Source organism: Lithobates pipiens, unplaced genomic scaffold (genome assembly GCF_037356315.1).
Source record: "Lithobates pipiens isolate NorthernLeopardFrog02 unplaced genomic scaffold, aLitPip1_a1.2 Scaffold_10, whole genome shotgun sequence".
Lineage (NCBI taxonomy): Eukaryota > Metazoa > Chordata > Amphibia > Anura > Ranidae > Lithobates > Lithobates pipiens.
Window position 1 is genome coordinate 141,814,086 of NW_027507686.1, and position 22,881 is coordinate 141,836,966.

The window sequence follows — 22,881 nt, forward strand, 5'->3', positions numbered from 1 at the left end:
TTAATAAAACATTACCAAGATCTATGACATTTCATTATGCTCCGTAAACTAGTTTTCAGCTTTAAGCAATTCAAATCTGTCATGTGAATAAGGGTTTTCCTGTGTTTGACGTGCATTTAAAATGCATATCAAATGCAGGTCAGCAGATTTCTATTGACCTAAATGGAGTAGCGTAGCGTCTGCTTTACGTTTCTTCAGAAGCAGCATGTCCTATTGAGGTGTGTTTGAATTGCAGGCAAAGCAGGTCAAATGGAGGCTTTCCTTGACAAATGCAAAATTTTGCACTTGCACTTGAGCAGCAATACATTTAAATGGAAAAGGCCATATCTGACAAGAAAGCCTCCCTACATGGGCCCCAAGGCTGCCCAAACATAAGTTTTTTTTTTTCTGTTCAACCAGCAGTTGAAAAAAAAAAAAAAAAAAAAAAAAGACCTGATTCCCACATCCGCACATTTGGGGTGGATAAGAGAACTCGTCCCCACTGAGCTATTGTATTCTAACAGCGGAGAGGCTATATTCGGCAGCGCTGATCAAGAGGCAATAATTCGGCAGGGAGGTTGAGCAGAAGTCAATCGGAAGACTGACTTCTGTCCAACCTCCCTACCCATACATGGATCAAAATTTGGCTGCCCAAATTTCGATCCATGTATAGCCAGCCAAGGCATGTTACCCTATAACTAATAAAAGGCTCAGTTTGCCAAGATGGATGAGTTATATTAAACCCAATCCTTTTTTATAGACCAATAACTGTCTCTTAAAAACATTTAATTCACAAATCTAAATATGAGGTGTGTAATCCTTATTCCGGTTTGTAACTCTCAAAAGCCTAATTTTCTCATAAATCATGTTATGTCAATTTATTTCATCACCACTTTAAATACCGTATATACTCGAGTATAGGCCGACCCGAATATAAGCCGAGGCCCCCAATTTACCCCCAAAAAAACTGGCAAACTTATTGACTCGTGTATAAGCCGAGGGTAAGACATGCCTGTCCATCCCTGTGTGTGTGTCCGTCCATCCCTGTGTGTCCGTCCATCCCTGTGTGTCCGTCCATCCCTGTGTGTCCGTCCATCCATCCCTGTGTGTGTGTGTCTCCATCCATCCATCCATCCCTGTGTGTGTGTGTGTGTGTGTGTGTGTGTGTGTGTGTGTGTGTGTGTGTGTGTGTGTGTGTGTGTCCAGCCTACCTGTGTCCTGAGCCTTTGTCCCGAGCCTCCGTCCCGTGCCGAGCCTCCTTGCCTCCGTGCCTCGCCGCCGTGCCTCGCCGCCATGCCTTGCCTCCGGTCCCGTCCCGTCCCGTCCCGTGCCGTGCCGTCCTGTGCCTTGCCTCCGTCCCGTGCCCTCTTCGTTCGTCGGCGGCCATTGTAAAATTCAAAAGCTGCGCCGCCGCCTTCGCCTGTGATAGGCGGAACACTGAATTTCCCAGCAGCCTGTGTTCCGCCTATCACAGACGTCGTATCATCCTCGTCCGTAGTACGAGGATGATACGAAGTCCGTGATAGGCGGAACACAGGCTGCTGGGAAATTCAGTGTTCCGCCTATCACAGGCGAAGGGGGAGCCGGAGGCGCGGCTTTTGAATCAGAATGGCCGCTGTCTGTCTGCTCGACACGCTGATCGAGCGGGCAGACAGCGATGACTCGAGTATAAGCCGAGGGGGGCACTTTCAGCCTCAAAAAAGAGGCTGAAAATCTCGGCTTATACTCGAGTATATACGGTAGCTGCTTTTGCTGCATTCTTCAGAAGACACCCATTGAAACACATTGACATTACCAGCTTAGAACTGCTGTTATTGTCTAAGTAGTCTTAGTTGTATTCTTAAGCTGGCTATACATCTTTGAACTAAGATTTGACGAATGAACAAATGTCATTCATAAGTGCCTCAAAATTTTGCTTGCTTTTAACATTTTGATATTGTAATTAATGTAATTTCCTGAATGAAAACATACAATGTTAGAAATGTGTTCAATTGAAAAACTCTTCCATCCTGCTCCTTTGAATTTTCTTGTTACTTTGGTCGAAAAAGGAATGTTGGTTCGACCCCATTAACGATTAAAAAGTTGAACAAACAAACACTCTTAAAATAAAAAATGTTGAATGAAATTCTACTGGTGTATAGCAACTTTAGTGAATTAAACAATGTACCTACAGATAGACACCCTAAAATAAAATATAAACACCAATGTATAATGTGCACATATAAAATACTGTAAATCCTGATGAAGCTCCTGATGATGCATTGAGCATGCGAAACATGTCGAGGTATAGTGACAATGGTTATGTCAGTTCCTGCCTTTGGTTAACACAGTTGAGTATTAGCATGCACACCGGCTTCAGTACACAATGTACTGGCAGTTACAGATCTGGTTTGCTTGATAGACTTAGTGCTGGTCGGAGGGCATGTGAGTGGGCATTTGTTTTTATACTGAATACTTTTTAAAACAAAATAAATATTTTGTGCAATGATAGCACTTTTCTCATTAGATGATTAAGTGAAAGGAGTGCAATAGGAGAGGATAACACATTAATTAATGGCATCTGGCGAGTGAATAGATTGGTTGGTGAAGGATTTCACTTTATAACGGTAGTGAATAGCATGCACGGCATTGAATTGGAGCATTAAATCACAGAAGAGCGATGATGCACCAGCAATGATTTTTGCATTAATGGACATTGTTTATTAAGTGTGGCTTTATTATATGGGCACATTATACATTGATGTTCATATTTTATCTTATAGTGTGGCTAGCTGTATTTACATTGTTTGATTTGGCATTTCACAATTAGGTGAAAACACTTTAGCTGCAGCTTACATTACTTACTAATTACCACAGTTTTTGTATTATTTTTTTGCGCCAGTGATACATTTTTCACAACTTTAGTGAATTGACTATTTTCTTGGATTTTATCACAATGGGCATTAAAATACTGCATTAAGTAATGATACCACTAGCAGTGGTAAAACAGCACTGCTTATAGAGAAGGCTAAAGAAAGGATAAGTGTTAAACAAAACTAAGAAAACTAACAATATTGCTGCCAACAATGGCTATTCATTCTTGTTTGTTTTCCACAAAAGTAACTCTAAATGGTTGCTGTTGGCAACAACTCCACCTTGGTGGAAACTTTCTTTTCTCAAGTTTTAATGTTTCAGCCCCATTATGCCCTCTACCAATGACAGACAAGAAATCCAAATAAGCCAGAAAAGGAATAACAGAAAATGAAGTATATTTTGCTTTGACAAATCTGTATGAGTGGATGTAGCCGCTTGCACTTTTCTGGCTAAATGCTGTAAATTCCCAAAATGTCATGACACAAAAAGAACTGACGTATAATTGCCTCTAAACTGTTGACAGTCGACAGGTGCTTTTTGCATGGCTAAATAAAAGTGCTTTTTGCTATTAAAAAAAAAGAAAAAGAATGATTTCTCAATATGTACCATATTCAATCTGGAACAGAACGGCGTGATCTACAACTGCAGGAAGAAACTATTGAATTTTATTAAAAACAGGGAAAATGTTTTTGTAAAGGACGAAAATGCTTACCTATCATGTGGTTGGCAACGTGAATCTGAATTTCTCTCTCATTCTCAAAGGTCATCTGGCACTTGATGCATTGATAAGTCTTCTTCTATTTAATATACATAAATAACAGCAGATGACATAAGCAGGACATTTATGGAAAAAATAAAGAAAATAGTGTTATTATTTCTTAAACAATCACATTCCAATAGGGGCATACATATTTGTTATGGGGCCCCATAGCAGGACCATTAAGGGGCCCTCTGTCACCATAATCTCAAAGGAAATATTTCTAGTGGTAGATAATACTATATGATTTCATAGCAACCATAGCTAGGTTTCTAACCTTTATTACACATTTTTTTTATCTAAATGTATTTTTCAAATGCTTTTGTTATCTATATAAATCACTACCTAACCTTACAAAGCTGATGGCCATCTGCTACTAGGGCCCATTGCCGCAGCAAGGGTCTACTATGACTATCATATAAGTAGGGTGTCAGTAAGTGATCCCCAGCCAGTATCACAGCTTTTTTTTCTTACCATGTGCTAGAGCTGCACGATTCTGGCCAAAATTATGGTTTTGTTTTTCATTAAAGCACATTTTTTTCTTCCAACATTTTTTTTTAAAAGTCAGCAGCTACACTGTAGCTGCTGACTTTTAAAAAGGACACCTACCTGTCCAGTGCGCCCATGATGACAGGAGATCCGTCCCTCGTATTGTGTGCCATTGCTGCCATCCTAACTAAGGGAAACAGGCAGTGGAGTCTTGCGGCTTCACTGCCCATTTCCTACCGCGCATGTGCAAGTCCCCCGGCGATTTCTGAATGGGCAGCTGTCTTCTGTGAAACACACAGGTCCCAGAGGACATCGCGCCCAAATTTCACAGAAATCAACGTGAGGAGGAGAAGACTGAAGATCACTGCGGAATAGGAAGTGACAGATTAGGACGATCTGTCTAGCAACAGGCATTTCTGGTAAGTAAAAAAAAAAACATCATAGATCTATATAATATAATGTTTGGGGGTTCCAAGTAATGTTTTTGCAAAAAAAAATACAAATTTTAACTTGTAAAACAACAAGTGTCAAAAAAGTGGCTAAACTTCCCTCCTTTACAGACCAAAGTTCATCCCTTTGAACTAAAATAAGGAAGTGTTACAAGGTTTTTTCTGATCTCCATCCAAGTGATGGTGTCATAAACGTGACAGGCGGCCTGTTTTTTTTTTTTTTTTTGTTTTGTTTTTTTAGACAGCTGTCAGCTGTGGGCAGAGAACTTTGCATAATATCGGGAAGATGCTTTGCTAAGATTGCAAGGGTTGGAAGAAATGCAATCTGATTCTTTAACGATTAATTGTGCATCTCTACCAGGTGCACAGTGTTTTTTACCTGTCTTTCTGAACACCTGCTGCAACTTTAATGATCATCTATTATTCTAACCCAATCACAGCCTAAATGTCTATTTTTTTTTTAAAACTCAAGACATATTTATTAAACCCATGTAATCTAGTTATGCATCCATAAAAAATAATCTATTGTATTTTTTTTGTGTTTTTTTTTTTTTTTGTTTTTTTACACACAACTATTATAGGTTCCAGAATTTGTCTTGATGTCAACTTCCTGTAACCCTGTGCACAGCAATTCCTACATTTATTTGGAAGGAGGAACAGCACTCTAGTCATTAGGGCACTATTACGTTACACAATGCTTGCAAGGTAACACTGAAAATGTTTGCACAAGGTGAAAGCAGAGGGGTGAGACCATCAGTATGCTGCCACTCCTTTATTTTCCAACCAAATGTAAGGCAATTATTTATTTAAAAATATATATTCTTAAATGCAACTAGTTTAGGTAGAAAAAAATGCAACTGTCTGTACAGCAGGGCTCAGATTCAAAGAGGAAAATGCAGCACCAGAAGCATGTTCTGACAGGAGGAGTGAGCAGAGGGATGGTTTATCAGTGCAGCAACTCATTCATTGTTGAATTAGCAGGCTGACGGTGTGCTCTTTACCAAGCTATGCTGCTGTTTTACTGGAGGTCTAGGACCTGGCTCTTCTGTCTGGCAAGTGCTTCTGCATCACAAATTGCCTCCTAGCATTACAAACCCTTTGGCAGGTACATATTTACAGTGCCTTGAAAAAGTATTCATACCCCTTTCATGTTACAACCAAAAACGTAAATGTATTTTATGTGGTTGACCAAAACAAAGTGGAACATAATCGTGACGTGGAAGGAAAATGATAAATGGTTTTCCAAATGTTTTACAAATAAATATATGTGAAAAGTGAGGCGTGCATTTGTATTCAGCCCATCTGAGTCAATACTTTGTAGAACCACCTTTCACTGTAATTACAGCTGTAAGTCTTTTTGGGTATGTCTCTACCAGCTTTGCACATCTAGAGAGTGACACTTTTGCCCATTCTTCTTTGCAGAATAGCTCAAGCTCTGTTCGATTGGATGGAGAGCTTCTGTGAATAGTATTTTTCAAGTCTCAATTGGATTTACGTCTAAATCATATTCTAACACATAAATATGCTTTGATCTAAACCATTTCATTTTACCTCTGGCTGTATGTTTAGGGTTGTTATCCTGCCTTCCATGTGCCATAGTGATCCTTCCTGCCTTCCATGTGCCATAGTAATCCTTCCTGCCTTCCATGTGCCATAGTGATCCTTCCTGCCTTCCATGTGCCATAGTGATCCTTCCTGCCTTCCATGTGCCATAGTGATCCTTCCTGCCTTCCATGTGCCATAGTGATCCTTCCTGCCTTCCATGTGCCATAGTGATCCTTCCTGCCTTCCATGTGCCATAGTGAGCCTTCCTGCCTTCCATGTGCCATAGTGATCTTTCCTGCCTTCCATGTGCCATAGTGATCTTTCCTGCCTTCCATGTGCCATAGTGATCCTTCCTGCCTTCCATGTGCCATAGTGATCCTTCCTGCCTTCCATGTGCCATAGTGATGCCTCTTTTTCATATACCATAGTGAGCCTTCCTTCAATAGAACAGTGATCATCCCTCTTTAAGCCACTCCCACTGTTAGGCACAACTTTACCATTACCAAAATGTGCTACTATGTGCTACACATACTGCAGTACCTATTTTTTGTATACAAAATCAGATGTATTGGAAGGATTTTTTTTAAATGATTGTGCTGAGAATTATAGGAATCTCTGAAACTCCAACTGGTGGCACAGCAATTAAAGCATATTTTATAGGTACAAGGAAGCCCAGGTTTTGTTTAACCATGGCCCTTAAGCCCCTCTCATGTTTGGCCACACCTGCTTTTTGCTGCAGCGCTCCCTGAAATGTCCCCAAGTCTCAAGTTCGAAAGTTGAGAGGTATGATTTCCTTGTTTCTAGGCCTAGGCAAATGATATACATCCCATGAGTCTTCAGGAGCAGATGGATTGCAGGAAGTTAATACTACATGAATCATCTGCCCTTACTAAAGATGGCAATGGCCAAAATGCTAGGAGGGTGTTCTACAAGTTTATTTCTCAGCAAAATAAAGCATGGAGAAATGGATGGATGGGTGCGTTTGCTCTGAATAATAAAGATGAATGTAAGAGTGTGTTTCTTGGGTTGTGGTGCTCAGGCGCAGTGTTTTAATGTGTCAATAATAATATGCACGCAAAGAATGTCAGTGCACATTACAGTGTGGCCTCTAAATTCTGTCCTGTGCCCTCTTTTCTCAGTGATTGACAGCTGCACTTTCTTGCTTGCCCCAAGATGGACTAGACATACCTCCCAACTGTACCTGATTTCAAGGGACTGTCTATGATTTTGAGAGACTGTCCCTGATTTGGAATAAAGTCCCTCTGTCACACTTTCCTCCTCATTTATTCCTCATTTTGGTCTGATCTCTATAGTTGTGTATAAAATGAACATTTTATCTTTTAAAAAGTGTTCCCAGTGCTAAACCTTTCATCATATTTCTAAATAATTGCATTTGTAAATGTCAAATACCAGTATAAAGGAATAGTGGTGGTTAAAAAAAAGAAAAAAACACACTTGTGGGTTTACCTATTTTGTAGAATTTTCCAGTGTGTGTGACAGAAGGGATTTCCTATTTCTACATACTTTTGCTAATAGGTGTCCCCCATTCTCATCTTCAAATGTTGGGAGGTATGGGACTAGAGACTATGGGATTTGTGCACAGAGTTGTGCATATGGCTTCAAGGAACATGCACCGCTCCTTCCAAACAGAAGTGAGAGGGAAAAGTAGGGTCATTAAAGGAAGCATTAAAACAAAGTAAGTGTAAGGTCAGTTAGACTCATTACTGTATTTCTTGTGCAAATTGAGTGATAACCAGGAACCAAGATGACCAAGTTGCAAGATGATTCAAAGTGGCCATCTGTTGTATCAGCCATCAGAGTAAACATCTGTTACCTGTGCATCCCTCTGGAACACCTAGACTTTCATTCATATTTTATATTATTAGAAGCCCCTACATCAGTACTGCTGCCATGTTAAGGTATCCTTCATTATTCACACAAATCCGAGCATAGTGCACTACATAAAGCACTTTGCTGAATTCCTTGGAAAGTTACAGTTATCAGTAGCTTTTACCCTTGTGTAGCGTGTATATATTTCCACATTCTTCCTTTAAGTTAACATAGCAATATAAATATATTTACAGTTACATGCTACTCTATGATGCAGTTATACATCTTATCTTGCGAGTGTAAATTGATGAATGTCTTTGATCTCAGAAATACCTAATTTGAGTGGAAAAAAGGGTCATTTTGCAAATTATCTTAGTCTTCCACTTAGCAAGGGCTCTCATGTGCTGATATCCACAAGAGTCAGTACCACAGAGTATTTTTGTAACAGAGTTAAATAAATAAGTAGCAGTTTTTCAATTCGTTTATTTTTTATTTTTTTGCGTTTTAGACTAGAATTGCCCACGCACAGGGACACTGGGACTGCCTGCGTACTTCGTCTTCACCCTATACAGGAACTTTGCTGTGACTAGATTTTATCTTTTTAGAGCACAAGCTGGACCAAAAGACAAGGAGTGGTCAGATTATGCATGCACAAATTTTCTTGAATACGTGTTGTTAGTTTAAGTATACTCTAGCAGAATATAATCTCTGTCATATACAATTTATGATGACAATTATGATGTACTTTCTTTTATTGCTAAGTGATTCATCAAAGATCTTAATGGTTACCATAGGTTCATAGACACGTTGCATTTGCTCCATATGTCACATACATCAATGATAGCCAGTAAGAAACTTGTTTCAAGCCTATTAAAATGTCTACTGAAATTGAGCCTAGAGGAACCCTGTAGTCACGTAGCAGCTGGTGTAAGGAACCACAAAACTCAGCAGGGGACCAGGGTACAATACAATCAAAGTGTCAGATACTCGTCACACCCATAGCTCTTACAGAGTGAAGAACATTCTTTTACAGGGTACTTGTGATTTAATGGTTCACTTCAAGAATCAGGTAGGGAAAAGGGGTATTTTTTTCTCATCTGTAGCAATCGTTAACCCTGATCAATGTCCCTCACATTTTACATGATCGCTCTGGAGACAAAATTGTAACTATGAAGTATATAGATATTAAAGCCCAGTCTACTATGGGTGCCAGTTCCTATGGGCTGCAGTGGAAGCACTGCAACAAAATGTTGCAAGTACCAAGGGTTTTAATACTCGATGTGTATTCTGATGCATTGACTTCCATTTTAAACACATGGCTTAATTGAACTATTTATAAAAAAAAGTCATAAACCGAGATTAACAAATCCAACTAGCGAGTTAGGAGATCCATCGTGGATCCTGCCAAATAAAAGTCAGGGGAATGTCCTCAAAAAAGAAAAAAAAAAAAAATGTGGCTGACCCAGTGTACTGGGTTAAATTTACTTTTATATATAAACAACTCCTCCCACTCTTCCCTTCCATTCAAATACCAGCCTAGCATACCAGGTACATGAGATTTGTAGCTAGAGGGGTATAAATTCGTAAGTCCCTCTAATTATGCTACCCCATTCCTCTTCAGAATTGTGCAGGTACATCTCCCTCAAGGCACCACCCTCATGCTGGTAGGTATTCAGCCCTTATGTACAACTTGTGTCCCACAAGCGTCCTTTGTGAACTTTGCAATTATTGTGTTTCCTGCTTTATGGATGTAGATAGCCAGTGACAGTGTTCAAAATTGTGAGCCTTGCAAATTGCCACAATCCCATGTCCCACTTACTATAATGAATCTCTAAACTTTAAAACTTAGTTTGGGTGTGTCAGTGTACATGGTCAGTGTACATGGGGACCCAACACAACAAAAAAACCGACAACTATATGGATTATTTTCAATCTTTTTGTAAACATGTGACACATTTACAGTGCTTTGAAAAAGTATTCATACCCCTTGAAATTTTCCACATTTTGCCATGTTACAACCAAAAACAAATGGGTTTTATGTGATAGACCAACACAAATTGGCCCATAATTGTGAAGTGGAAGAAAATGATAAATGGTTTTCAATTTTTTTTTTTAACTAAATAATTGAAAAGTGTGGCGTGCATTTGTATTCAGCCCCTTTTACTCTGATACCCCTAACTAAAATCTAGTGGAACCAATTGCCTTCAGAATTCAACTAATTAGTAAAAAATAAATAAAAAAGAGTCCACCTGTGTGTAATTTAATCTCAGCATAAATACAGATGTTCTGTGAAGCCCTCAGAGGTTCGTTACAGAACCTTAGTGAACAAACAGCATAATGAAGGCCAAGGAACACACCAGACAGATCAGAGATAAAAGTTGTGGTGTTTAAAGCAGGGTTAGGTTATAAAAAAAAAAATCCCAAGCTTTGAACATCTCACAGAGCATTGTTCAATCCATCATCCGAAAATGGAAGTATGGCACAACTGCAAACCTACCAAGACATGGCCGTCCACCTAAACGGAAGGGCCGGGCAAGGCGAGCATTAATCAGAGAAGCAGCCAAGAGGCATATGGTAACTCTGGAGGAACAGCTCAGCTGGGAGAATCTGTCCACAGGACAATTAGTTGTGCACTCCACAAGCCTGGCCTTCATAGAAGAGTGGCAAGAAGAAAGCCATTGTTGAAAGAAAGCCATAAGAAGTATCGTTTGCAGTTTGCGAGAAGCCATGGACACATGTGGCAAAAGGTGCTCTAGTCAGAAGAGACACAAATTTTACTTTTTGGCCTAAAAGCAAAACGCTATGTGTGGCAGAAAACTAACATTACAAATCACCCTAAACACACCATCCCCACCGTGAAACATGGTGGTGGCAGCAACATGTTGTGGCAATGCTTTTCTTCAGCAGGGACCAGAAAGTCGGGTAGAGTTGATGGGAAGATGAATGGAGCCAAATACAGGGCAATCCTAGATGAAAAACCTGTTAGAGTCTGCAAAAGACTTGAGACTGGGGCAGAGGTTAACCTTCCAGCAGGACAACAACCCCAAACATACAGCCAGAGCTACAAAGAATGGTAGATCAAAGCATATTCAGGTTTTAGAATGTCCCAGTCAAAGTCCAGACCTAAAATCAAATTGGAGAATCTGTGGCAAGACTTGAAAATTGCTGTTCACAGACGCTCTCCATCCAGTCTGACAGAGCTTGAGCTGTTTTTCAAAGAAGAATGGGCAAAAATTTCACTCTAGATGTGCTAAGCTGGTAGAGACATCCCCAAAAATACATGCAGGTGTAATTGCAGCGAAAGGTGGTTCTACAAAGTATTGACTCATGGGGGCTGAATACAAATGCATGCCACACTTTTCACATATTTGTAAACAAAAATTGAAAACCATTTATCATTTTCCTTCTACTTCACAATTATGTGCCACTATGTGTTGGTCTATCACTGTATAGGGCTGGGAAAAAAAAATAGATTTGAATCTTGAATTGAGTTAAGAGGTCAAATCAATTCAAATTTTCAGCAAACTGATTTTTTTTTTCACCAGGACCGGCGCTGACACTGCGCCAGTCCTGAGGAGCTGCCGGCAGGAGATTTTAGGCGAGGCCGCGGCTTCGGCCTAGTCCGCGAGGCCGGACACCACAGACTAGGCCAAAGCTGCAGCCTCACCTAAAAACTCCTGCCTGCAACTCCTCAGGACCAGTGCGATGTCCATAAAAAAAAAAAAAACACTCGATTTCAATCGTGAATTTTTATTTTATTTTTAAATCGCAGATTTTTTATTTATTTTTTGAGAAAATCGCCCAGCTCTACTATCACATAAAATCTCAATTAAATAAATTTACATTTTTGGCTGTGAAATTTCAATGTGTATGAATACTTTTTCAATGCGCCGTACTAGTTCACTGGGGTAGGTGTCTGTCTAAATAATGGATAGGTAACATCCATAGAAGCAATCCTTTTTCTGAACCTGGCCTGTGATCAAAAAGACCGTGACAGTAAGCACAAGGTTAATGTTTTGAGACAGTACCTCATTTTTTTTGGTCTTTCCTTTAAAGCAGCACCCAGCATTGTGGGACAGAACATACCATAACATAGCAAGGAGTCTGCATGCCTGCAGCTCTCTTGCTATGGAAGTATTAGCCTTGGATGTTAGTTTGTTAGGAAATGGGTTGATATCAATAGAATGCCATGCTTTTATGTTTCATAAGAAAAGTTATTATGCCAAAAAATGAATTGGCAGATCCAAGATTATTGAACTGGACCCTCAGTACCTGATAGGACAATTCTCTTTCCTACAGATTATTTGCTCATCTCTGTTCACAAATGTATCCTATAGCAACCCATCATATAAATGCAACCATAAAAAAAAATTTCTTCTTTTAGGGACAAAGGATTAAATACCTGTTTTATATTTTACTGCTCTCATTGGTTATTTAGTGGCAAAGGATTAATACCCAATTCATATTTCTCTGCTCTCATTGGTGCTCTTGAAGTGGAGATTTCCCATTACTTTCTGCCCTGAAGATGCACCAGGCAGTGGGATATTTCTAAACTCAGAAACGTTTTTTGTTCTTGTAACAACTGTCAAATTTTGGGCCAGAAGTAAAATAAAAACTTCTCAACAGGAAAAAAAACACATGGTAAAGGTTCAAACCCTTTCTCAGTGTAATATACATTATGGTATAATCACCACTTGGAACCCTAGTTTTTTTCTTATGTAACCCATCTGCTAAAGTAAATTCAAAACTCAAAAAAAGCATTACTGCAAAAAGGACATAAAATAAGTACTTACTCTTGGGAGTGGAGATGTTTGGGCTAATTTTCTCTGACCACTAACATCATGTGTCAAGTCTCTATGATCAATCTGGATATGACTTTCCAGATCTTCAGCACTCTCAAACTTGACACTGCACTCTGGGCATCTCAGACACAGTCTCTCACAGACTTCTTGTGGGGGTTGGTTGGAGGGTTGTCCATTGGTGGTTCTGCTTAAGCATCCAGCACATAGACCATATGGTAAGCCATTAACATCTAACTTTACCAGATCCTGTTTGTTTCTGAATTCTTTCAAGCAAAGGGCACATTTGTAAATCTTCTGTAGTATTTGTCCATTAGGAGAGGAGGCAGCAGAGTTTCCTGCCAACTTTTGCATATGGAATGTTCCATGAATTTTAAGTTCCAGAGTGGATGTGACAGTCTGCATACAGACAACACAACGGAAACCAGTCAGGGAATTCCGAAGGTCTGGGTGCATCTGACAGTGTTCAATAAATTCTTCTTCACTTTGAAGGGGCAGTTTACAGATTCTGCATGTTCCTGTATCTAAACTTTTGCTATGAGTAACTTTGTGTTCAGTTAGCGTTAGCAAAGATGGGAACCGTTCCCCACAAATAGGGCACATGTAGTGTTTTGCAGGACCCCTGTGTGTCTGCATGTGTTCTCTAAGTCCATTTTCAGAAAAAAACGTTCTTGAGCAAATATTACACTTGTGGCTGCCTTTAATAAATTCTGCTTTCTTCCTAGAACATTCATCTTCTCCAGGTCTGATATTATGATCTCTTAATCGATGGTTCTGTAGGAGAACTTCCATTGTATAAGCTGCTCCACAGATATCACAGCCATACATTGGCTCAGAAGCATCAATATCCTCTTCACTGGCCTCGTGGCTGTTTGTAACTTCTGGGTTCTTCATTAGCACACTTGGGACCTCAGCAGTCTCTGACTTCTTGCCTGCTGGTACCATACCATTAGCTGTACCATTTTGGCTGCTAGTGTCAAATACACAGTGCTTCTCTCGCAGGTGCTTTTCAAGGAGAATGATTGCATGGAATGCTTTGCTGCAAAATTTGCAATTGTATTTCTTACTGTGAGTAGTGATATGACACTGAAGTTCTACTTCCGTACTGAAGGTTTCACCGCAGAAGATACACTTATGTGACTTTGCTGGGTTGCCCAAATGGCTGTGCTTGACATGAAGCTGAAGGTCCACCTCTTTTCTGAAGTCCCAGTTACATGCTGTACAGCGATACATTTTCTTCTCATTACTATGCTTTACTGCCAAATGCACTTGGATGGAAACCTTAGAATCAAAGACTTCTTGGCAAAGAGTGCAGTGATATAACACAAAAGTATGCATGTCCAGTAAGTGCTTTTGCAGATCATCTACAGATGAGAACTGCTTGTCACAGCTCTCGCACACGTAATGTGTGGAGGTTGTCATGTAGTGTACTGTAAGGTGCTGTAGGAGAGACTCTTGGGAGTCAAAGTCCTCCTTGCATTGAGGGCAGGACTGTTTTCTTAAAAGAAGCTCCAAATGTGATTTCAAATGTGTTTGAAAGGTTTCAAAATTGGAAAACTTTAAGTCACACTGATTACAAGGATACTCTCCACTTGACACAGAGTTTAGGCTAGGACACAGCCTCTGCCTCTTTGGGGAAGAAACTTCAACATCTGAAGAAACCGGACTCTGCTCTGATTTTGATTTCTTATTGTTTGCCAACGGAATGTTCTTGTGGTTTTCTTTTATATGCTTTGTGAGCTTCAATACAGAACCAAATATGGGAGAGTTTGTGCAATATGGGCACGAATACACTTCCATGAATGACTGACTTGGCTGAATAACAGGAGATTCAAGCTTTGAGCTTCCAACATTGCAATGGGTTTGCTGAATATGATCAGTCAGTGAGGACTCAGTAAGAAATCCCATGGAACACTGGTTACAAAAGAAAGCATTGTTGCCTTCTTGAGGAGAAGTGTTGGGTCCACAGTGAGTGATGCGAATGTGTTCTTGAAGGCTGTTAATGTCAGCAAACATTTCAGGACAATAGTTGCAATGAAAGGCAGTTATGTTGCTAAACTGTACCATAGGGTAGGCATGGTTTTTGTGGACCTTTCTTACATGCTCATTAAGGTTATACAGGGTGGGCAAAGAATCCAAACATATTTGACAGGTGTGGCTTTGTTGGGGTTTGTCCACGTGAATAGTTTTTAAGTGGATCTCCAAGACAGCCAAGCTGTTAAAATCTCTTTTTGTGCAGTAAGGGCAGCTGTAACTAACCTTGGTCCAACTCTGGCTCTCCTCTCTTTCTAATGATAAGGTTTTCTTATGTGCCCTTAGTGGCTTAAGCGTTGAGTCAGGAGTTGAACTACGTTCAACTGATGCACTGGAGTCTGGTGTGGCGCTGCTCATCGAAGCCACACTTCCCAAAACTGGATCTGGACTAATGCTATGATTGCTTGAATCAGGCTGTCTATGACTATCAAGGTGGCAGTATACATCTTCCACCGAAGAAAACTGCTCTGGGCACATTGGACACTTGTGCTTCTTGTTGGCATGGACTTGGTCAATGTGGTTCAGCAGAGAACTTTCATCCACAAATACTTCAGGGCAGTGGATACACTGCAGGTCGGCTTTTTCTGAAAGCTGGGGATGTCGCTTCATCACATGCTTCTCCAGCTCCTCTGTCTGGCTGAATGTCTCCTCACAATAATCACACATGAAGTCGTCTTTCTTCATGTCCTTGTCCGATTTAGCCAAATGCTCCTTGTTTTTCTTATGAGCCTGCATGTGACTCTGCAGAGAGCTAGTGGAAGAAAATCCACGCTTACACACTGTACATTTAAAAGGCTTGCTAGAACTGTGTGTTTTTAGATGAATTTTAAGATGATCACTACGAGAAAATGCAGCCTCACATTCGTGGCAGTGATACTTTTTGTCCCCAGTGTGGAGTTTAATGTGGCGATCCCTACTCCTCTTGTGCTTAAACAGTCGGCTGCAGTATGTGCATTTGAATGGAAGTTTGTCACTGTGGATCTGCTCGTGTCTTTTCAGGTAGCTGAGACGACTGAAAGACTTTTCACAGAACTGGCAGGGATACGGCAACCCAGATCCCCCTTCCTCTTCTCCTATGCCAAGATCACACCCATCTCCTATCATCTGAGTGGGTGATGCAACGTCTTTGCTGGAGGGAGATGAAGCCACCCAGGAGAATTGTGGGTCGTCATCACCATCTGTAATGGGAAAGCAGAATGGAGATTAAAAACAATTCCCTGTGCATCTGTGTAATAAGGCCACAGCTCTTTAGCAAAACCTAGGTTTTTTTTTTTTTTTTTTTACAATGCTATATCCTTTTTTAGCAGTGAACAGATCATTCTACAAACAAGGACACTGGATTAAAGGCAGAGTAACAATTAAATGTGTCTAAAAATAAAATGACCAGCTATAAATGGTAACACTAAAGTTTACTTCTACATGTTATCACCATACTAGGTTATTAGCACTGTGATTACAAAAGCATACATACAATTAGGATAGGCAGGCTAATGGTATTAGAGCATTTTATGCATTACGTTGCTAGTTACATAGTGCTTCCCTTGTATGTGAAACTGAATCCAGGTGTCCAAGGAATATCACAGATTCTGAAATACCATCTCCATACTCTGCAGGTGTGAAGCTAGCTTAGCCTATCATCAAGAACAGAATGAATAGCTTATGGAGTAGGCTTAACTAGAATATCAGCCAGTAATGTGTATCAACTTTTACATCCTCTTGAGTACAGAAGAGAAACATAATGTGGTGTGTGACCGCTAGATCATAAGCACAACCAAATATGGAAAGGAAATGGCAACCAACTACCTTTTGTATTTGATAAAAAGGTGACTTGGGCCAACAGATACTATGTACCAAAATATATGAAAAACCTACCTACTGTAGATGGAATTTAGCTATGTAGCATATATTTCAATAGGGATTATAACAGATAACGCAGGTGCTAGAACTACTTAAACCTGCAGCCAGCTAAAGTATTGTATGCCAAATCCCACAACGAACAAGTACAATGACAATTCCAAGATACACAGGTTCTTAAAAAAGGTAAAAACAATTGCAGAACAGTTATAGTAAAAAAATAAAATAAAATAAAAAAATAGTATTAAAAAACACATGAAAAACCAAAACATTGTTTAACTGATTTTATTTTTTATTGTTGCCAAGTCCTGTTGATCTACTATAAAGGAGTCAATCACCATTATACAAGCCAAGATACTTGGCCACAACACACGTCAATACACTGTGCTTGAGAGGAGAAAGTAGGGAAAGAATTAAGGTGGTGTATTATCTTTTCCACTAAAGCAGCCTGTGTCAGAGGAAGGAGAGGGACCAGGGGGGTTCTCGCTCTCTCTCATCTTCTTTGTGAAAGCTGGGGAGCTTTAAAATGGGTTACCTGATTGGAGAGTGTGCCCCCCCCCCGGTCCCTCTCCTTCCTCTGACACAGACTGCCGAAGTGGTCGCATCATCTCCTTTGGCCTGTCACATTGTCTCCATCCTGCGAGCAGCCATATTTCTGGTGGGCTCCAGCCTTACTACACACCACATTGAAGCGTGCTTTCCCTGTGGGACACAGCTGGTCCCAACGAGTTTTCATGTGCTTTCCGGCTGGTATGTGAACTTTGAGCCTGTTTCCATCACAAGTGCTGGGCCCTCCATTTAGTGTTTTGGCCTGGATAAGACTTGGCAACTTGAAGTTTCAGCTCAAGCCCAAGTGACAGTCAATAATCCTTAAAGAAAGTTTCAGTTTCCATCGGATGGCTGGCATGCTTGTGGACTGTTTTTTGTGAGAACCCCCCCCCCCCTCCCCCTTGTCCCCTTATTTGTTTTTTAATACCTATAGTATGCTTATTGCACTTTGATGTGCATATGGAATAGACCTATAGCATTATTATGCTTTTATGTCTGTAACCTATATACTGAACAGTGTGTGATTGGTTTTCTTCTGGAAAAATTACGGTAGATTGTCGTTTCATTTTCTAGCACCATTTACTTGTACATACAATAATCCTTAAAGATTTAGAGAAGATCTGTAAAGAAGAGTGGACCAAAATCCCTCCTGAGATGTGTGCAAACCTGATAACCAACCAAAAGAAATGCCTTACCTCTGTGCTTAACAACAAGAGTTTCTCAACCAAGTAATGGTAAGTCCTATTGCTTGGGGATTAAATATTTATTTTACTCACGGAATAGCAACTCAATTTATAACATTTGTATTGTGTTTTTTGGCTGCATTTTCAATTAATATTCTGTCTCTATCATTTAAAATACACCTATGATAAAAATGATAGACCCTTTTTATTGGGCAGACTTACAAAATCTGAAGGGGATCAAATAATTATTTTCCCTACTGTATATAAACATACACATATATTGGAACTCCAAAAAACCATTTGGGTAAATACAAAATTTACCTGTGCATACACAACATTTTATATAAATATTGTAACCTAAACGTCTTTGATTATTTTAGACATACAAAAAAGGATGTATTTAATCTCCATTTCGCTAGGTCTAGAAGCCTTTAAAATTCTATGTTTCTACTGTGTGAACATTGCACAAGCTTTCAAGGACATCTAACCCCAATAGAGTGGAGCAGTGTCCCTAGAGTGTGAAAGAACAGGAACGAGTCAGCTGCACAGAGAGATCCCGGGTGTCTTTTGGATGAGGTACAGGGAGAGACGGAGCTGGGTTATGTTAGACCAGCTGTGTCCTGCACACACACACAGACAGAGCACAAAGCTGCGACTAATCAGGGAAAATACTAAACCATCATCCTTAATTTTAGATCAACGCTCATCAACCCACCACTAGATATTAAACACACAAGTTCTAAAACAGGACTTTAGTCCCGCAGATACTGACATGTTATAGTGCTGCAAGGTGATCGTAAACCAGCTGAGGCTTTACATTATAACATAGCTAAGTTTGACTGGGGACCAGGACATGGATCACTAGAAGGTTGTCTCAACTGCATTCATTTTATTTATTTATATAGCACTGACGAATTCTGCAACATTTAACGTTACTATGAAGGGCTCTGAACTCAAAGAAACTTAAAATGCCACAGTAATTCACAAGACAGGAGCAGATTATGTTAAAAAAAATGCAGGAAGCACACATATAGACACAGAGAGAACATTTAAACCCCTTGAGGAAAATGAAGGACAGGACCCAGAACTGCAAATTATGAGTGCTACCTACCTGTTCCTATGTGCAGAGTTGACATGTCAGAGATGTATTTCTAAAATATTCATAGCAGTACATGTTTTGCCTATGCTAGTAAACTTGTAGAATTTCTATAGCAAAAATCTCTCATTGGAGTTCAAACATTTTGCCAGGTCTAACAGGACATATTGGTTTGGGGACAGAATCAACAAGATACAAACCAGTAGAAGATGAAACTTTGTGAAAATTTAGTCAGACTAGTTAACAACTTCAGCCACCTTAATGACCAGGTCATTTTTTGTGATACGGTACCGTGTTACTTCAACTGACAATTGTACGGGCGTGAGACGCTGTACTCAAATAAAATTGATGTCCTTTTTTCCTACAAATGGAGATTTATTTTGGCGATATTTGATCACCTCTACAGTTTTTCTTTTTTTGCGCCATAAACAAAAAAAGACCAACACTTTTGAAAAAAAAAAAAAAACAATATTTTTTACTTTGTGCAATAATACATATCCAAAAAAAAAAGTAAAAAACCAAATGTTGTCATCAGTTTAGGCCAATATGAAAACTGCTACATGTTTTTGGTAAAAAAAAAAATCCAAATAAGCGTATATTGATTGGTTTGCGCAAAAGTTATAGGGTCTACAAACTAGGAGATAGATTTAAGGATTTTAAATTTTTCTTATTGTTTTTATTGGTAATGGCGGGGATCAGCAATTTTAAGTAGGGCTGCGACATTGCGGTGGAAAAATCTGACATCAAGTGACATTTTTGGTGGACCAGTGACACCAATATAGTGATCAATGCTAAAAAAATGCACTGATCGCTGTATAAATAACACTGGCAGGGAAGGGGTTAACATCAGGGGTGATCAAAGGGTTAGCGGTGTTCCCTGCTAGTGTTTTCTAAATGTGTGGACTGAGAGAAAGAACACAGAGATCGCGGTTCCTGATTACTATTACTCATGTATTTCCCTGTCAGAATGGGGATCTGCCTTGTTTACAGCGGGCCTAGCCAGTGTTTGTGTTTACTATGTGTGCTGCTTTTATTAGGGAAAGAGGTACAGAACACAGAATCCATACCTCCCCCCCACGTCAGAACAGAACTCTGCCTTGTTTACATAGGCAGAGCTCTGTTCTAAGTCTGCCCGACAATTGGCAGATGCCAACCCAGATTGACTTCTGCTGTAAACAAAATCACAGCAGAAGGGGCCTGCCAGTTGTGTGCACACACCCCCTGCAGGCAGAAGTGCAGCATTACTTATATATACACACACACACGTAATCCAGCGCACAGCTGCAGCCCTGTAGCCGTAAAACCTGCTATAGGGTGGTCAGCAAGTGGTTAAACTAAAGTTTGAGGCAGTTTTCTTTCTCCCTGCCCAGTGTGATTCTGGTGCCTAAGCAGCCAATTATCAAGCACCAGCATTGTCATGTGCACAGTAGTTAAAGTGGTGTTCCACAGAAAAAAAAAAAATTCATGAAAAAAAAAAAAAAAAAATATTTGGAATTTTTTTTTTAACTCACCTCTAAATGGCTGTTGCTAGGGGGTCCCTCATAGTCTGCCACCTTCAATGTCTGGGCTGGTGACATCACTTTTCCTTGGTGCAGGAAGGGCTCAGCTCTGCCCCCTCCCTCCTGTCAGTCATCTGGAACACGTGACGGGTCATAGATGACTGCGCAGCCAATCACGGTGCGTGGCGCCACTCGCGCATGCACAGTGGGTGCCCGGCTATGGCTTATAGTGCCCATAGTAGCTGAGCGGAGGGTAGAACGAGCGGGGCTTCGTTCCCCCGCATCGCTGGACCCTGGGACAGGTAAGTGTCCGATTATTAAAAGTCAGCAGCTGCAGTATTTGTAGCTGCTGACTTAAGTTTTTTTTTTCCAGGGGAACTCCTCTTTAAGCCAATCAGAATAATGAGCAGACATTTAGCCTTTTTTAGAAGCAGGCCTACAATGGCCGACTAAAAATATGTCTCTCACAATTGGATTCATTTAACCACTTCAACACTTTAACCCCTTCCTGCCCAGGACACTTTTCAGCTTTCAGCGCTGCCACACTTTGAATGACAATTGCGCGGTGATGTAACACTGTACCCAAACAAAATTTTTATAATTTTCTTCACACAAACAGAGTTTTCTTTTGATGGTATTTGATAACCTCTGGGGTTTTTATTTTTTGATAAAAAAAAAAAAAAAAAAGGGTTTATTTGTTTTTTTCATAAAATTGTGTTTTCCCCTTCACCGATGAGCACTAATGAGGTGGCACTGATGAGGCACTGATATGTAGAATTGATGGGCACTGATAGGCAGCACTGATATGCAGCACTGATGAGCACCAATAGGTGACAGGCGGCACTGATAGGTGGCACTGATGGGGTACTGATTTGTTACTGCTGGGCACTCATTGGCACTGTGGTGGACACTTGAAGGCTTTTTTATTGGGGGAATGTTGGGCACTGATTGGTAGACTTTTTTGCACATCTGAGGGGGCTGTGCTGATAACCAGCACAGACCCCCCCCCCCCCCCCCCCGACAGGCAGAGCCGCCGATCGGCTCCAATCGACTCCCCCTGTCAGCGCAAACGGAGGAATGCCATTTACCGGTGTTCTGTCGAGAAATTTCCCCCTGGGGTATAAGGACCCCCCATACTGCTCAGGCGCAGCGCTTGCACAGTACAAGCCACAACGGAGCCGCCGAAAATAGCCAAAGCTGAACACAGCACTTTTAACAGAGCCCCTCGTGGGTTCGCTTTGCTCGGCATATTATTATTCTAACTCTATGTCCACTTGGATGGTGGGGCTTGAACCTGGACTCACTGTGTTCAGCTTTGGCGATTTTCGGCAGCTCCGTTGTGGTTCCTACTGCGCAAGCGCAGCACATGCACAGTACAGGGGAGTCCTTATCCGCCGCTGGAACTCTCGGCAAGACACCGGCACTTCCTGGTTCATGCTGTGATCAGCTGTGATTGGTCACAGCTGATCAAGTGGTAAGAAGCCTCTGAAAGTATCAGACTGACACGCCACACTCGCAATCGGATGGACCTGGCATGTTATCCTGCTGGACATCATATGACTCCCAGTCAAGATAACAGAACCACTTCCCGTTATTCTGCTATAGACCGGGCGGGTGGTTAAATTGGGAAATGCAGGAGCAAAGCATTTCTTAGCAGTTGCAGAGATCATCACTACCCGATTTTCAATAAGAATGTGCCAATTTTAAGCTTTGAAGCCAACAGTTGGCCAGCATCGTGTAAGGCACAGTGCAAAATCTCCCCCAAGTGAGCATCCATGGAAAATGGACCAATCTTGTTACTGCAGTGCCCCAACAACTGGCCCTAGAGAAAACTACCAAGAATGGACTAGGAAGGTTTAAGTCTTTAAGCATGACAGCATGGGCATACTGCCGCCCCTCCTGCTTGCTAGTGAAAATAAAAATATTATATCGGTTAAGATCCTTTTAAGAAGTTAAATGGGATTTGGGAGGGAAAACAAGGTCACATGACATCTGAGAATTTCCCAGACTATCATGTGATCCCCCTTGGAATGTTCTGGAAAAGGGGCTTATTATAAAAAGGGCCCCCCCTCACAGGAATATTCCTGCCAGTGTTGGCGCAACCAGCTCCCCACCCTCCCTCTCTAGTAGTTAGGCACATTATGTGGTCCTGCCATCCTTCATATTTGAAGGGGGGGGGGGGGGCTTTGGTTATAGATATTCTGCATACTTGAGTCCTTTAAAACTGAGCTGTTTTAAGTTTGTTGTTTGAAGTGTTAAGATTTTTTGAATTAATAAAAGATGATGATTTTATTTATTTAAATAAATCCACCAATATACATGCTGCTTTTCTGGTATTCGGGGAGGGCAAGGTGCAGCCTGTATTCCCATGGGGAGATTAGTCATCTTCATTTACAATTCTACATTGGATGGATGGATGGATGAATGGATAGATAGATAATCTTGTGGTGTCCTCAAAAATAAAA

General features: G+C 40.6%; 1 protein-coding gene across 3 annotated transcripts in view; it reads right to left on the minus strand.

Moving 5' to 3' along the window:
- Positions 1-22,881, minus strand: part of ZNF423 (zinc finger protein 423) — a 368,232-nt gene that overhangs the window by 169,321 nt on the left and 176,030 nt on the right. For all 3 annotated transcript variants that reach the window (XM_077458278.1, XM_077458270.1, XM_077458286.1), the window contains exons 4-5: positions 12,696-15,913; positions 3,545-3,629 (exon numbers count right to left, since the gene is read on the minus strand). In XM_077458278.1, the coding sequence (XP_077314404.1) occupies positions 3,545-3,629; positions 12,696-15,839 (3,229 nt within the window). In that variant the 5' untranslated portion in view covers positions 15,840-15,913. The remainder of the gene's footprint in view (positions 1-3,544; positions 3,630-12,695; positions 15,914-22,881) is intronic.